At 37.9% G+C, this 18,842-nt stretch overlaps 1 protein-coding gene across 1 annotated transcript in view; it reads left to right on the top strand.

The window, feature by feature from the left end:
• The window catches only part of LOC149789507 (electroneutral sodium bicarbonate exchanger 1-like), a 63,035-nt gene that overhangs the window by 15,952 nt on the left and 28,241 nt on the right, over positions 1–18,842 (top strand). Inside the window, exons 13-16 of the mRNA XM_089972475.1 lie at positions 803–981; positions 6,146–6,218; positions 8,115–8,183; positions 10,645–10,821. Of these exons, the coding sequence (XP_089828601.1) occupies positions 803–981; positions 6,146–6,218; positions 8,115–8,183; positions 10,645–10,821 (498 nt within the window). The remainder of the gene's footprint in view (positions 1–802; positions 982–6,145; positions 6,219–8,114; positions 8,184–10,644; positions 10,822–18,842) is intronic.

Here is an 18,842-nt window from a genome sequence, read left to right as displayed (position 1 = left end):
TTTGCAATCATTTTACCTAAGAAACGATAGGATCAGTTTGGGTATCTATAGCTTGACGTTCAGTGTCAATGTAAAATATAATTTTCACTTTTATTTCATTTCCCTACAAGAACTTGAATAAGATCTAAAAGATTTGAAATAAACTTTGAACATATATTTCCTTTGCCAGCAAAAGAAACATAAACATGCCAGTTCTTAGGACATATTAGGGCAGGACAAATGCCCAAATGGGTAAACTTAAACTTCGAACCGCAGTAACAGTACGTGTTCCTCCATGCGTTCTTAAAGTATAATGCATGAAATAGATTCTAACAATTAATCATACGTTCGCCTGGTATGGTGTTCTTTTGCGGTGCTTTTGGTTTCGGTCGATGATGTGGAAATTATGAAAAGACGCCGAGTTATTACGTTATTACGACATGAACAAGCAACATAAATGGCTTTTATTGTTCCAAAGCTAATTCGCTAAATTACTGCTCCGTATCATCCCATCTGAAATGTATGCCGTGGGGAACAAAATACTTTGAAATATTTGTTGGACGTCTTTTTCTGGCACATTTCAGCCTGCCATATCCGACCAAATCTGCCTCTGTGTGACATGAAATAAGTTAACGTTAATACCGCGCATGTCCAGAACAGTGGCATACGACTTTTGAAAAAAATGCATTCTGTTACAATTACGCTGTTCCAGCTTAAACGTCTAAACAATACTAACTGTAACTGAAGTTGCGACTATTCACATAACACAATTTCTTGCTATATTTTATTCTTGCCTTTTCTTTCTCTTTTTCTTTGTTTCCAGAAAGGATCCGGTTATCACCTAGACATGTTGATTGTCGCTGTTCTGGTGGGACTATTATCACTGCTAGGACTTCCTTGGTATGTTGCAGCAACAGTTACCGCACTTGCTCACGTAATGAGTTTGAAAAAGGAATCTGAATGCACTGCACCTGGTGAAAAGCCAATCTTCCTCGGAGTTAGGTAAGTAGTAGGATAAAAATAGAACAAGACACGTTATTATTATATGCTCATTTTTTATCCGTTAACTTTACATTGTCAGAATCGTGCAGTATTTTACGATATTGCACACCTTCATATTACACTCACGTGCATGACACGTGTGCCCAACAGTGTATTAGGAACTACTTTGTAAACAAACCATGTACACTTTTGTATCAGACGTTATACGTTTTGGTTGATTAAATTTGATTTTGAATGAACTAAAGCAGATGTTTCGTGGACTGCTACATACCAGCTGTTTTGCTACATTCCGCGTTAACGTTTTTGATACAATGTTTCGGTTTTTGGCGATAGACGCCAGATTTCATAAAATTGGTGGATACCTACAAATAACATGCAGGTAACAAAGCAATATCTGTCTCCTTTAGCTGGTAATAAGAATTACAAAACTATACTTACAGTTTTACATTCTGAATTTCCTTAAAATGTACTTTCTTAGTTCTGCAAATCTGCATATAAATCCAGTCAATAATCACGAAATGTCGTAGAAACGACAAAAATGCCAAATTCTTTTCATTCCAGATCAAATGGAAAAGTTGTTGCAATGCACATTCATTCACAATATGACTTTAAATTTCAATTTTAAGTAGACCAAAACGCCATTTTCTGTCGAAAGGTATGTCTAGCGCGCGACTAAGTTCAAATTTATCTGGGCGGAGTTATGTGCGCATTATTAATGGTGTTGTTGTGTAATGATGAACCTGCGCTTGTGTATTCAGTTTGGAATACGGCATACATTCAGTTACTTTGTTTCGTGTAGTGTATTTTCGTTTACATAATTAAGACTTAGGTAGAATAAGAAAATGAGAATATAATAAAAAAGGTTACTGCATTTGTATGGGAAAATATGAACTCCTTTTGTCGGATGGATATACTGCATTTCCAAGGTCGTGCAGTATTTCCATCCGAAAAACTTGTTCATATTTTCCCATACAAATGCAGTATTCTATAAATATTTAATGCACACGGTTTGGATTATTTTTTGTCTCGACGTTATGTTCAAGATTGCTGAGTTTATAGGAGGAAACTTGAGCACTGAAGGAGCCGACAAAGAAACTTCGTGTTTCCTGCACGGTTTGAAATAATTGCAATATAAAAAGTTGAAGTCAATAGCTTCTTGGCTTCAAGTATTTTTATTATAGATGCAAAAAACAAAGAATACTGTAAGTCAACCAGTCTAAATATATAAATTGTACATAGTGGAATTGAAGAATTTAATGGAACCCCAAAAATAGACTATACTTTATAGAATTTATTTGAATATTAAAATCGATCATACTTACAAATCTAATGGAATATTAAAATCGACCATACATAAGAATTTAATGGATTATCAAAATCGACCATATTTAAGAATTTAATGGAACCCCAAAAATAAACTATACTTCAAGAATTTAATGGAACCCCAAAAATAGACTATACTTCAAGAATTTAATGGAACCCCAAAAATAGACTATACTTCAAGAATTTAACGGAACCCCAAAAATAAACTATGCTTCAAGAATTTAATGGAACTCCAAAAATAGACTATACTTTAAAGTGATGTACAACATTGTTATCTATTTCTCTTCTATCAGGAATAATGAGTGGGTCTTGTGGTGATGTCTGTCGGGACATCGTATCGTATGAAACAATGAAACAAACGACATTTCGATGAATCTTAGTATCTTTCCGTTCAGAAAAATCAATACACAACGGAAGTTCAATTGAATAAATGTAGTGTAACGTGTCGTTGCCGTAAGAATAACTGCCTTCGCATTTGTGTCCGGTGGTTTTCGAAAACGTTCCAAACTGTCTTGAATTGCCTGAGCAATCACATGACCCTTAGGTAGGATTCGTATTACGTGTTTGCTGGCCATGCATCAAGTTGAGGAGGGATTTATTCCGGTCTCTGTTAGCTTATTTCGCGAACACAGAAACACTCCACACAAGTCTCTAGAAGGATAGAGTCTGATACATGTTAGTTCCAATTCGCACACACAAAGACATTCTGAACCAGTCTGAAAAGGAACTTAGTCTAATCCCTGTAAGTTCCAAATTAAAAGCACACATACACTCTTTACCAATATGAGGTGTATTCCAGACCTTACGTGATCTCTGAAGGCAATCTCGACACAGGAGAAAAAACATTAACAATAGGCATAGAACACCAATACCAAATTCAGTATTTATTTCCTCAAGCTTATCGTATCCATGTAATCCCTTAGTGTGTTTATTTTAATCTAACTTTATTAGTTTTTCCCCTATCTTCTGTCAATGTAACTATTTCAAAATCGAACTCTTTTTGAAGAAAAAATTGATCAGATTACACCTTTATATACCCAGACGATTCAACGCTATTGGATAAATACATCCGGGCTTTGGTTGACCGATACAGGACCAACTGCACGAAATGGCTCGAGAGAATCACAACAACAAAGAACCGTTTTAATCCATCTACCATGATCGTTAAACAATAGACTATACAGGTCTTGGAACTTGACAAGAGTGAATATCTATACGGCCGAACGAATTACACTGGACAACAAATTTTTACAAAAGTCATGTTACTGAAATAAAATTAGTCAATTCTTATCAATTTTTATGTGCTGAACACGAATATGACAGTCAAATTGCAAAATTGGCTCTAGTTTTTTTGTAATCTGCAAGAAATTAATGTTTACATAACGAAATGCATTCCAATAGTAAAAGGTCAACTGTAATAGCCTACCTATAAAAAATCAAGTCATTGACTACATCTTAGATTTCTTCGCCTGTCTCTTGTACAGCTGTTCGGGAGCATCTCTGAGGAGTGTCCAGCAGTAGTCAGCCAGCATTGTAGTGGACCATTTTCCCTGGTATCTTTGTTCCATTGTTGCGATATCTTGATGAAAACGTTCGCCGTGTTCATCACTAACAATACCACAGTTGCTAGGAAAGAAATCCAAATGGGAATGAAGGAAGTGAATCTTTAGAGACATATTGCAGCCAAGTTTCTTATACTTCATCAACATGTCTTCTACTAGTTCCTTATAGTTTTCTGCCCTAACATTTCCGAGGAAGTTTGTAGAAACTAGGCGAAAAGCATTCCATGCTTGTTTCGCGTCACCTTCCAGCAAGTTGTTGAACCGGTCATCTTTGAAAAGCTCTCGAATCTGAGGACCCACAAAAACTCCCTCTTTAATCTTTGCTTCGCTGAGTCGAGGGAATTTTTCATGCAGGTATCGGAATGCTGGCAAAGTCCGGTCAATGGCTTTCACGAAGTTCTTCATCAAACCTAGTTTGATGTGAAGGGGTGGTAGCAAGATTTTCTGAGCCTCAACCAGAGCTGGGTGTTGGATATTCTTCTCTCCAATGGCTACATTCTGCCTGTGAGTCCATTCCTTCCTCATGTAGTGCATTTCCCTTGCTCGGCTATCCCACTCGCATAAGAAACACATGTATTTTGTATATCCTTGCTGCAGTCCCATTAAAAGGGCAACTACCTTCAAATCACCACAGAGGTGCCAGCTGTACTTGTTATACTCAATGGAATTCAGTAGCTGCCTTAAGTTATCGTATGTCTCTTTCATGTGGACAGCATACGCTACTGGAATAGATGGAAGAATGTTTCCATTGTGCAAAAGCACAGCCTTGAGACTCAGTTTCGAAGAGTCCACAAATAGTCTCCATTCTTGTGGGTCATGAGTGATTTTTAAAGCATTCATGAGGCCCTCAATATCGGAACAGAATATCAGATTACTTTCCTTTCTGAAGAAAGGCTCCAATTGCTGGTGGCGCTTTCGATATGCAGTAATTGTGACATCTTCTTCTAGAAGATTCCATTGTTGGAGTCTTGATCCTAGCAATTCTGCCTTGTTCTTTGATAAGTCCAAATCACGAATCAGGTCATTTAGTTCTTCCTGTGTTATTCTGTGTGGGGTTGATGATGCACCACAGTGAAAATCTGGATCACTGCATGCTGATGGACCAGGAGAAGAACAGGTCGACTCACCTTTGTCTTCGTCAGATGAATCAAGAGAATATTCTGCTGGAGGTTCTGGAATAGGAAGTCCCTCACCATGTGGAACTGGTCTCAATGCAGACGGAATGTTTGGGTAGACTATTCTCGACTTCTTTCGCTTCGTTATTCCGCCGGAAAGAGGAGGAACCAAGCAGAAGTAACAGTCATTTAGGTGGTTGCTTGGCTCTCTCCACACCATTGGGACTGCAAACGGCATTGATGACCTTTTGCAATTCAACCACTGTGAAAGATGTGTTGTACATGTAGCACAGCATATATGCGGAGCCCAAGGCTTGTCTTGGTCACCAACCTTGCATCCGAAGTAAAGATGATATGCCTTATTCACTTGAGAATTGATACTTTTCTTCTGGTTGGCAAATGTCACTTCCCCACAAATATAGCAAAAATTGTCCGCGGTATTAACACACTTTCGAGGCATTACTGTTCTTTATTGTACGTAAATGGATAAAATAATAAGTTTTATGTAACAGTAGCTTGAACTGTCTCGCACAACGTCTAAAATATTTTAAATGCTGAACCTATCTGTGGGCTTTATATAGTACACTGCTTACGTCAGCTTCAGCAGCCGCCTGGCATTAGTATAATAGGCCTACACATGTATAGTACACTGCTGACGTCAACTTACTTCAGCAGCCGCATGGCATTAGTATTGCATTGCATCAGAAAATGATGCAATCAACTGTGGATGATGTGAGCATGATGGTATTATGCAATGTTACATCATTATTCCGGATGTTGCTGCAGTCCTACTGGAGAAATTTACACAGTGAAACATAGAAAATGAGGTATATGAATATCTTCAAAACTAGAGCCAATACAAATTTTTAACGGTTATATTCGTGTTCGGCACACCAAAATACTACAGATTAGGGCCTTTTCAAGTCAGTAATGATTTCACTGTTGACCAGTGTTATCAATAGAAACATATTAAAACTTAATACTAAACAAATCGCATTAAAGAGTACTAACATATACCGATGATACTGGCACCTTTTGTAAGTACAAAGAATATTTTTAAGGACGTATATTGGTTTTAAATGAAATAGCAAAAGACTTTATTTTTTTAAATCATGTCTGAATAAACTTGAAATTAGATTTCGAACGAATACTATTTTGTTTCAGAGAGCAACGAGTTACTACTCTAATGGTGGGGATATTCAGTGGCCTGGCGGTTTTATTTACGTCAATACTACAGGTGAAATTAACCACTATTCGATCTTTCATGCAAATATGTCTCCATCAACAAACCATTACACACATACACATCTCTCTCTCTCTCTCTCTCTCTCTCTCTCTATATATATATATATATATATATATATATATATATATATATATATATATATATATATATATATATATATATATATCAAAAGCGATGTGGCAATTATACATTTTTGTTATCCGTCCGCCCGTCCGTCACACCATGTAGCAATATATCTTAAAAACGTTTGCCCAAAAATAGAATATGTTGAGCACTGAACGACCTTGTTTCAAAGCAGTTTACGTCATGGTGACTGTGACCCTAATTTTTTTCAAGGCTAGAAGGTGATAATGTGTGTTAGGTGAAGGATATCAGTTTGGAAGTGTCATTCATAAGGATTTTAGGAGGGTACCATGACTAGTTAAGCTTTTGATAAACATGACCCAGGATCCAAAGTTCTGCGACTGATTTTATATTGATTCATTTGGAGAGGGACTCACACACATTCTTTAAAAAAATAAAAAGTCTGAAAAATATTTGAACCAAACCAGTCATAACCAGACATTTAGATGCCGTGTGACAATGTTGATTTACTTTCAGTTTGTCTGAGTATTCATGCATTTTTATTGGGTTTTGTAACTTTTTCTTTTTCTCGGCGGTAGGGGTTATTCTCATGGAAAAGTTTGATTTATAAATTTCTTAGTCAATAAAACAACTAAATCTGTCCATAAAGATATGCAGGTATGTGTCATTTGTAGACATGTTTGAGCGCTTCTTTTGACACTTGTATCAACATCACTATATGACATCATTTGTAATCACAAATGGTTTCCAAGACATCTTACTCTTTGGATAATATATCACCTAGTAACATGACAAATCCTCTTATGGTAAGCTGGACCAACAATGGGTCAGATTTGGTCCAGGACTACCATAAATATCATTGGTATATGCTAAATTTCCCTTCTTGGTCCAACATGTTGCCCTTATACCTTCAAAATCGCGGTCTTTATAAATCATACTGCCATCAAACATTGGTTGCACTATATTCATTTTGAAAGATGTTTCATTCCTTCTCTGAAGTACCAGTCTCATAGAATGCCATAAATTGTCATGATGGCGAGAAAATAAGATGTGCATTTGCTCTCAAAAACTAATCTCTTCAAGTCTTTTGTGTTTCTCAGTTTTCATACATAAAAATTGAATGGTCCACGATTACTGCATACAGTATTGAGTATTTCTAAAGTTGATATCACATTATTATATTTAATAGAGGCCATTACGACTGAAGGATTTTGACTGAATGTGGATGAATATTTACGTGTCGAGGCTAAGTTTATCCAAACTCAGCGTCTGATATCTGATATCGGTTTCAGCATCTGCTTTAGCAAACGCGGGTCCCGATTTGAATCAGTTTGGCGGGTCCCGATTTGAATCAATTTGTCGGGTCCCGATTTGAATCATTTGGCGGGGCCCCTGGATTTACGCGCGAGGCCACTCGTGAGCACGGCATTTGGAAATAAACTTTTAAACATGTTTTATATTATATTAAACTTACAATTTTCTTCCATAGCTTTAAAATTACTATCTCTATATCGATAATTTAAAAAACAAAATTACTAACGTGCGGGGCCCCTGTGGGTGCATGGCCAATTGGTCTGAGGCCCGCCATGATCAATTTTATTTCAAAAAGATTTTTGAGCTTTTTTATTCCCTCTTCACAGAACAGACTTGTTGTCTTCAGCATTTTAAATACAGAAATCATTCCAAAATACCAATCTTTAAAATACAGACATGATTCTGCGTGGATTTCTTTTGACATCAATTTACTTAGAACAAGTAAAGTGCGTACGACATACATTAAGTAATATTTATCATACCTTTCAGTATATTCCAATGCCGGTACTTTATGGTGTCTTCCTCTACATGGGTGTTGCTGCTTTGGGCGGTATGCAGGTATGTGTAACAGCAAGGTAAATACAATGTATCATTACGGCGCTGAATGGTATGCAGGTATGTGTAAAAACACGGTACAAAATATATCATTATTGCACTGAATGTTATACACATATATGTAATAATAAGGTACAGAAAATGTACCATTATTGCGCTGAATGGCATAGTTATGTGCAATAGCAAGGTACACAAAATGTATCAATTGAGTATGCATGTTTTTGTACCCGTGAGAAAAGAAAAATTCTCCGCCTGCTCATTTGTATAAATAAATATTTATGAACATATGTTTTCTTCAGAAAAAAAAAATCCATCATTGCTGACACAGAACAATTTAGTCTTTGAAAGAACCTTTGAAGTTTGGATGAATTTTGTTGAATTATGGAGATTTGACAATGTGGAAGATTTATAGTGATAACAACCCAAGAGACCCACCCTTCTAAATCGCACGTAAAATCCCATTCAAATAGCCCAATTCCGAGATTTCTGTTTTAACTCGTATTATTGTTCCATACTGAAAAAATATATTCGTTGTTATTAAAACATTGTATTACATCGTTTAATAGTAATTGCGTTTTAAAAAGAAGACCCTCACAAAAATATACAATTATTGCCTGCGCCTGATAGGTATTAGGAAGCGACATATCGCGAGAACAAAGAATTCATTAACATAGAAAAATAAACGAAAAACATATAATAACAATTGTTGTAAAGCACTACTAAAACTTTATATTCAAACACAGACGCACAGTCACGATGTACATTATTGTATATAGACAACAATGAGAAAAGAAGAACGTTAGATTCCTATTGTTGTCACAGTTATCGAGAATAACTCCTGCTGTACTTTGAAATGATAATTGAGGACCCAGCTCCCATGAAATGTATCACACGATCCCCATGATAATTATTTGCAATGTTTAGATCGATGTTTGCTGCTTATTTCTACTGACAAATATATAAAGGAAAAGTTTAATGCAAATATGTGTTTGTAATTCAAAGGGTATACACTTATATGGACATTATGGACTGGTCGGCTTGTGATAAATGACATCCCACTTAAAGTCCCAATGCCGCCATTTATCATAAATTTCACCATTCTTCCAGTCTACCTAAAGCTTGGAAGGATGGATATAACTTGTTAAAAAAGTTATCTGACATAAACCGTTATTTGAAATAACGAAGATGTTAGGTTTAAACGACTTTCAGATATTAAGTTCAGAATAAAGAGGTGACAGCCCTTAATTCAGTCAACGAAGTCGCTCGTAGTTCCCTTCTTTTGCGGGAGTTCTCCAAAAGTAGTGATATAATACATTCGACAAATTCCGTTAGTGACGAATCTAATAAAAATAACAGTCGCACGTAGCGCACAAAATTGATTACAGAGGGAACGCAGAAAGGAAAGACCGGATCTGAGAAGTAAAGCGCGCATTAGATAAAAATAAGACTCGGGTGAATATTGTTGATCAGCTATGACACTCTGAAGCGCGAACTTGGACTGAAGACAATCAGACACAGCGTGGTGTAGACTTCCAATGTTTACAATGGTGACGTCATCCAGATTTCGCCTGATGTAGATTCGCCGCTCGGATGTCGCCTATTAACATCGGATTAATTCGTACACATGTGAAAAATGACCGTGTTTCTCAGTTTGAAGGAGAAATTACATGGCTCATAATGTGAAAACGTCAATTTATCTGGTTTTCATGTCACCCAACGATGTTTAGGACCAATATCTTTCAAGATTCAGTATTATTCACATAATGTGGCATTTACGATCTTTCTGCACGTAACTGCGGCATCATGGCTTTCATTTGAACGGTATATTTCAAGACCTCCGTTAGAGTAAATTTTACTGTATATTGTCTCCATAGTTGACCTTTATTTAATGATTGTCAACCAGCTGGCTATCAGATCAATCATCCGTCAAATGAAACCTTTTACACGATGGTTGAATGACATAGCGCTGGGTGATTCAAATGCGCCAATCAGTTATCTCACAACCCACAGGCGGTATGTCATTATTAAAGACGAAACTGACTGCTACCTGTCGCGGATCTATCTAAATAGTATTGGCATCCCGTCTCTTTTTCTCTCTCTCTCTCTCTCTCTCTCTCTCTCTCTCTCTCTCTCTCTCACGTCTGTCTGTCTCTCTCTCTGTCAGTACATACATGTTCTTGATTATCATGAAAAGGAGAAGACAGCAAAAGCAAGTACAGTATTATAAATATGGTCAAAAACTGTACTTACTGCTTAGGTATTGTATAAAGATGTCTAGTATTACAAAGGGACTGTTTGTAATTCCCAATTTCACTGTGTTTATTAATACGTCAATACAAACAACAATTCCGTCTCCTACTTAAGACCTCATTCATTGAACGCTATTATTATTTGTATATAACATAACACTTGTAAGTCTAAAATTATTATTATGAGTTCGTCCACCATTTTATTTCATATGCAGTTGGTTCAAAGAGTACTGCTGGTCTTTATGCCACAGAAATATCAACCGGATCATGTCTACCTTCGACATGTTCCGTTACGGCGTGTACACCTCTACACAGCAATCCAAGTATTATGCCTCGTTTTGCTTTGGGTGGTGAAAAGCGTGAAGGTCATATCGATAGCATTTCCAACTTTTGTAAGTTTCTTTTTTTCAATTCAAACTATCTATCTATCTATCTATCTATCTAAGATGTTGAAAGTAACAATACAAAAATATTATTATTATTATTATTATTATTATTATTATTATTAAACAAATTATTTCTTGCATACAGAAGCCAAAAATAAAGATTTGTCCATTTTGATAAAATTTATAACTTAAAACTTTGCTTTATTAGCCCGTTTTTCCGATTAATTAACCTTTAAAATTATTTCTTTCATGGTGTTATTGCTTGAAACTATTCTCTAATTAGACTCTTTTTATGGAGCGTCTTTTTATTTCCGGATCTTCTAGACTTTGATAATCCACAATCTTAGTTGTTTGTTCATTTCTCTGGATAACTTTCGTTTGAGCCGTTACACTGTTACAGAGCATGCCGATATTTTATCGTGTTTTATTTATATTTGTATATACAGCTGCTACACGGTTACAGAGCATGCCGATATTTTATCGTGTTTTATTTGTATTTGTGTATACAGCTGTTACACGGTTACAGAGCATGCCGATATTTTATCGTGTTTTATTTGTATTTGTATGTACAGCTGTTACACGGTTGCAGAGAGCAGCAGAGAGACTGAGCCCTCCAACTATTCGTTCCAACAGAATTCTCTATCGAGAACACTCTTGATAGAGGATCTTATTTCACAAAATAAACCCTCTATTCAGAAAACTATGATAAATAAGCCTTCTCTGCTGACTAGGAGAGTTATTTCAATGAAAAATAACTAACTATAAAAATACTTCTTGACGATAGGGGTGGTCGACGAAACACTTGGGGGCTCAGTCTCTCTGCTGCTCAAAATGTAAATATTCTAGGATTTCTGTTGTGAATTAAAAATTTAAGTTGACAATAATGGCCAACATTGGAGAAGCACATTCTGCTAGACTAGCTCGAGAGCGACTAGAAGCAATAAAAAAATTTCTTCCTGTTCGTGATAGTGTCAGAGAAAAATTGCAAGCGAGACAGCAATCCCGAGAAGGTTTCGCAGAGTCTACAGAGGAATTATTCAAACCTGTCACTGCAGTCACTGGAAAGGTTTTAACTGCAATCGCAGGAAGAACTCCCGAGGATGTTGCAATCGAGGGTGGAAAACCACAGCGAGGTTTGCTTCAAGCAATAGAACAACTTAGTGAACAACAAGTAGCAGCCGCAGCTGATCCAGGTGCAGTAGGTCCACTTGAAACTGTCAAAGAAACATTTATAGACAAATTTACTGATGATGGTATCGAAGAAATAAAAAATATTCCACTGAGTAACATAGAGGAACTTAGACAGTTTTCTGTTTGGATCGTCAAAAATTATCATCGCAGACATGAATTTCTAAAACCAGAAGCTATTAAAAAAGGTATGACTCAAACTGAGTGGACTGATTATGTGTATAAAATAAATCGAGGTATCCCCCGAATATCTAAAATTGATGATACTTATAATTTTATAAAAACAGGTGTAATTGGGTATAATAAAGAATTGAGAGATAAAAGAATAAAAGAAAAACAAAAAGAAAAAGAAGCGAAAATACAAGAGAAGAAAGAGCGAAAGCGAGCTCTGGAACAGAAAGCGCAAGAACCTAAAAAACTGGGGAGACCACCAAAGTCTTCTTATCAACTTCCTCCTCCGACGGAATCTGCTGCTCGACGTCCTTCTTCGACTCCAGAGATAGATGTTCTTGAAGATTTTGAGTTGTTTGAACCTAAAACCGGGTCTGGTTTTATTGCCTGTCCTGATAATATCATCAATGATGTATCACGGCTAGAAGTTCTCACAGGAGGAAAACGTGCCGGAAATAACTCTCCGGAAATTATAAATGAAGCCGCAGATATCTGTCAGCGACTATTTCAACGTGGTATCATGGATATCAGCATCTACTGTGAACTTATTAATGAACTCGCAGACGGTTACTACAGCGACTGAAGGTCACAGTAATTTTAGTTAGAGAAACAACAATTAAATAAAATGATTATACACAATGCTCAACCCATTCCAGTCAGATTAGTGAATTCACGATTACCGGTCTATCGAGCAACCTACGGAGATGGTCTTGGTGATATTGCTACGGGTTTGTTTAGAAGAATAGCCCCCAAGGCGTTGCCGATTGCAAAACAATTAGCGATGAAGGCTATTGATGTTGTTAAGGATAAATCCCTTGGAGCTGTTGGTAATCTTGCCGGAAGAGCATTTACGGCAGTCAAGGATAGATTGGTACGGTTAATACACAGACCTCAAAGAGGTTCACCGAGCGCGGTTAAACCACTACCAGTAAAATTACCGAGCACCGAAACTATGCCCGCGGATGTCAGTAAAGTAATAAATCAGGCCGCAAATCAAAAACTCGCATCTCTTGTAAATCAAGAACCCGAACAAATAAATACCTCGTTCATATCAGGAAGTGGAGTTTCCCGAAGTGGTCTTTGTTTTAGACGATAATTTATATAAAAATGTTCAAACGTGTATCAGATCCAGCGTTCGATATGGATGCACCAGTATTCAAAGATGAGTCTGTGCGCGATTATCAGTATTATTCTTATGAAGCAACAACACCCAATCAACGCGGGCGAATTGAATTACAAGTGCATGATACAAGTATATATTTCTTACCCGCTGAAGCATTCCTTGAAGTCGCGGGGGAACTTGTAACAAATGTTGTCGCTAATACACCATACGGAGCTAACGTCCGAGTTGGTTTTGTTAATAATGGCATCATGGCGCTATTCAGAAGTGCTTCATATAACATCGATGGAAAGGAAATTGAGATAATTCAGGATATGTTGACGTTGCTACAACAATTATCGGATTAGCACGATACTCAGATGATTACACTAGATCAGCTGGTCCGACTATGATGTTCGCTAAGGATAATACTGATCATCCTGAACACAGATCTTATGAAATAAGACAACCAAGAAACCGTGCTCATCCTAATCATGTTGCTATTGATACAGTAGAAGATCTATCATTTTCCTTCCCTGATTACAATCTTGGTTTTTCTACACGTAAATCAATGTTAAAAGGTGATCGTAGAAGATTTTCATGTGCAATTCCGCTGTCTCACATCTTTGGATTTTGCAGAAGTGTCAGAAAGGTTATTTTTGGGGCCAAGCATACAGTTGTACTTGTTAGAAAAGGTGATGATAACGACGCTATCTGGCGAGACGGTGATGCTGGTGTTGCTGCCGGTAAAGTAAGATTACTCAAGCTTGCGTTGTGGATTCCAGTAATGTCCCCATCGTTAGCTGAAGAGGAACGGTTACTCTCTTTCATGGATACAGGTGGTAACTCATTGATATCGTGGTTAACAACATCAACAGATTCCATTCAGGGCGCAGGTGCCGGGCAATTCACGTGGCACATAGCATCACAGCAAGGAGTGTCAGCACCACGACATATTTTCATTGCACTCCAGGAAAACGTACGAGTAAATGATCAAACACGGTCGCATATGATATTTGACAAACTTGCTGTCTCTGAAGTTTCGCTGCGAATAAACGGACATCAAGAACCATCCGAAGACATATTGATAGATTTTGAAAACAATCAAGTCGCACGTGCGTATCATCGTCTGATGACATTTATGGGACGTGATCAAAATATTGATACCGGCTTGCAGATATCACAGTTGGATTTCACAACGTATTATCCGATTTATTACTTTTCGCTGGAACATCTTGATCTAACCAAACAATCTGTCGTTGATATACATTTCAAGGCTAACGTGGGTGAGTTTCCTACTGGTGGTTTTAGAGCTGTCGCGGTCATACTCTCCGATAAAGCAATGCTACTTGAAGGTGTTGGTGGACGAATGAGAGTCATCGATGCCCCGGTGGAAAATATGTAACACTGCTAGCAGCAACGTGTAAATAATTAGATCAATCTCTGATAAATAAAATATCATACAGTCATGTTAATGTCACTCTGACTCCTGGTCAGGTGAAGAAATTACAATCGAAAAACGCGAGCACATGTGGGACAACAATAACACTAAAACACGATCAGTTAGCGGGCGGTCCAAACAAACTGTCATTAACTAAAACCCAACTAAAACATTTCAATAAAGCAGCGCAGGCAACGACTGGAGTTCGACTTGATCTCTCTCCTGCAGCTGTCAAGGATATGGTTAAAACCGGTGGTATATTTCCTCTTCTCGCCGCGATACCAGCACTGATAGCTGCTGCTGCTTCCGCAGTCGCGTTAGGGGCTGTTAGAACCGCTGCTGGAATGACACTAAAGAAAGCCACAGGGCGAGGATACAAAAAAAGGGGACTCGCGGATCCGGGCTAAGACTCCCAGGAACTCCGGCGTCATGGTACCCAAAAAGGACCTAAAAACACAAAGTGTTTTCACTCCGATGTCCAATTTTGATTTGCTTGATGCTGTTAAACAATTGCGTATAAAGAACTTCAGAGGCGTCTTTATGCGAGATCAATTACCAGCACGACCGAATAATCCAGAAACCGCAATTATTAATCTCGACAACAAAAACGGTCCAGGAACTCACTGGGTTGCTTACGCGATCGATCCACGTGGAATTGTCTATTTTGATTCGTACGGGCTAGCACCGCCAGTTGAGTTTCTTCGATACACAAAAAACATCCCCGCGTCAACGGCGAAAGTTTGGTTCTCAACGTTACCAACACAAACATTAACTGATCCTACGATATGTGGCCGTGAAGTATTACATGTTCTTGATGCGATCTCGAAATCAGCGAATTCTCCTCACAAAGTCGTGCATGAATATACCACAGATGTGATTTCCAAATTTAAACAACCCCATAACTAATAATGGTTGATATTTACGGAAGATCAAGGAGAACAGCGGAGGAAAAAAAAGATATCGATTTATCAAAGTATGCGACCAAAGATGAAATTGATAATCTTTTAACGTTGATCGGGATAGACCCAGATGAGGTTGTAATTTTTCAAGATCGACATGGCAAGCTAAGAACCAGCAACATTAAGTGGAATGACATAATTCGCAGGGTTATTGGAGCTACCACGGACAACATCGTTGTATTCACTGACAGCGGCAGAATCAGAGATTCGCTGATATCAATCGCGGCGCTTCGAGATGATGCACGAAAAGCCGCAGGGGAACGTGTAGCGAAGACCGGTGATACAATGACAGGTGAACTCAGCATGAACGGTAACAAAATAACCGTTTTAAGAGATCCAACATCGTCGGAAGATGCCGCAACAAACAATATGTAGACACAAGCACTAGCGTCATTGACGGTAAACTAGCCACGTTGCGGGCAGAGTATGATGTTCACGTGGGCGCGTTTACAAGACTTCCAAGAAACTTTCAAAAAACTGATGAGTCCATTGATAAGTTCTTTGGGACTCCTCCAGTCATCGATATGAAACTTTCTGAAATCAAGACCAACATTGACACGATCAAACAAACACAGCAAAACATCGTAGCGGGAATTCCTGAGATCGTTGCCAAAACCAGCTTGATTAAAGTCCCCAATGGAGTTACCCCGGGGCATATCACCAACATAACATATACGGTATCATCGGGATTCGCAACATGGTCCCGACAAAATAATACTATCAAATATACAGCAACAGCCACTGGTGTGTATAGACTGTCTGTATTCAGTGCCGCTAAATTTGAAATCTTCACACCATATCCCTGGAGACATTCCACCGATAAGTATTCCGGGGTTGTGACTATCATACTAAACAAGGAAACCGAAGAAATATTTATACTTGAAGCCGCAGACAAGAAATTAACCGCAACATCCTACTGGTGGTGTTTGGAATTCGTCGCAGAAACACCTCAATTGGTCACCGCGTAAAATAATAAAATGAAATCAGCATCAACGACAATATTAGATGCTCAGCAATATAGATATGATCAGGTACGCGAATGGCAGTCAACGCTAAAAAACACTATTGACAAATGCGAAACAAAGATAAAAAAATACAAACGGCGTGTAACTGTATTAGACACAATAGTGTATTCGGTATCCGCGGTAGTTGCATCCACGGGTGTGTTATTGTCTGCGCTAACTCCGGTAACGACCGCAATCGCGATTACAATCACAATTTCAACATCAACGACGATTGCAGGAGTTGCTAATATAATTGCAAAAAAAATATCCTCGTGCGCGCTAACAAAATTACACGAATATGAAAAGTTAAACAACGCGGCCACAAGCACCTACTCGAAATTGTCCTCGTTGATATCATCCAGCCTTGACGATACAGTTATATCCGATTCCGAATTCACATTGATGTCCAGCGCATACAACGATTACGAGCGCACAAAGAATTTTAATTTGAAAACGATGAAGATAAATAATGACGGAGATAGTTCAAGAGATAGCCGCAAATACAGCTCCGGTAAAAACATTAATGATAACAATATCTTCGACGCAACCAGAGTTTAGTATTAATTTTCCAACTGCAATTTCAGTGAAAGAAACCGCGTTGGCACAATTACGTGTATATCACAGTTGACCCAACATGAAGTCGACATCATTTCACGGACAGTTGCCAAATAATTCATTTGTATTTTCGTATCAGAATAAACCCGGTGCCGATGGCACTGACGGCACCCCCGACTGGAACGTCATTCATTTACCAACAGGGTCTTATCAGATAGAAGAAATCAACAAAGAAATACAGCGTCAAAAATGAAGCGTATCACCACCAAGGAAGCAAAAATATCAATAATCGCACATGAGCCAAAGCAGCAGGGAAGTTCTACAGACCAGACGTTCCAGACCAAATAAAGCCTCCTACGAGAACTTTCTCCGTAGAAGCCTCAGAAAGCAGAAATAAAGCTTCCTACGAAAATTAATTTGCGTAAATTCAACCCCGATTGCAATTTTTGTGTGCAAAATCAATGATTCTGGACAAGGAAAAAACAAGGATTTTAGGGGGGGGGGGGAATTTATTCCGTCGACGAAGTTTGCAAAGTTTGGCTGCTGATCCTAATTTTACCTCGCATTAAAACAATATAGTTGAAAATAATATGAGTCCGAAAGCTAGCACAGTTGGAGAGCCTCATTCTGCCAGATTAGCGCGAGAGCAATTAGCGGCATTAAAGAAGCTTATCCCGACAAAACAATTATTTAAGAGAAATGTTCGTGGTTACGAAGATGTACAACATGGAATTGCCGAGGTATCATCGAAATGGTTGAAGCCAGTTACCGGAACAATCGAACAAGTTGTATTTGGTGACGAAAAAGATCCAGATACCAGGAAAAAGGGAATTTTTCCTATGTTGAAAGGTATCGAGGAACAATCAAGAACATTACCCGAGCGATTAGCAATAGCAGCAGCACAACAGGGGCAACAACTTGCAATTGATTCTGGAGCAGATAAGGGAAAACCTGTAAGAGGAAAACCTGTAATGATAAAAGGGAAGTTTAATATCGAGAATTTAAGAGAAAATTTCACCGATGAGGGATGGGATATGATATCACGACCGCTCTCGGCACTGTATACCATAGATCAAATTGGCGATTTTGCAGAAAATTATTTTAGCGATCGAAATGAATATTTGACTGCAATAGGAAAAAAAAGATACGGAACTCGTGATAATTGGTACAACATGGTATATAAAGTTTACTCGGGGAAAACACATGTGAGTATGGTAACGGATCCGCGTTACAGGAGATTTTTAGAAGCAGCAAGAGACACACAAAGATATAATAAGCAAGTAGCAGAAGAAAGAAAACAACTGGAGAAGGAAGAAAGGCAGCAAGCGAAAGAAAGAAAACAACAGGAGAAGGAAGAAAAAGCTAAAACACGAAAAAGAAAAGTAATACCACAGGAACCAATAATTCAACTACAGGAAGAAGATATTCAACCACAGGAATTAGGAGCTAGACCAAAAGAAAAAATTCCACCTCAGAAAAGGGAGAGAAAATCAAAAAAGAAAAAAGATCAGAGTGATCAGGAACCAGTAACTCAACCAAGCGAATATAAACCATCTGTGTACAATGGCTCATTAATAATTGATCCTAAATTACCCGCAGATAATTATTTG

This window comes from Sinohyriopsis cumingii, chromosome 10 (assembly GCF_028554795.1).
Source record: "Sinohyriopsis cumingii isolate HCF-2022 chromosome 10, ASM2855479v2, whole genome shotgun sequence".
NCBI lineage: Eukaryota > Metazoa > Mollusca > Bivalvia > Unionida > Unionidae > Sinohyriopsis > Sinohyriopsis cumingii.
The sequence above is the reverse complement of the archived record's forward strand: the minus strand, read 5'-3'. Positions and strand labels throughout refer to the sequence as shown.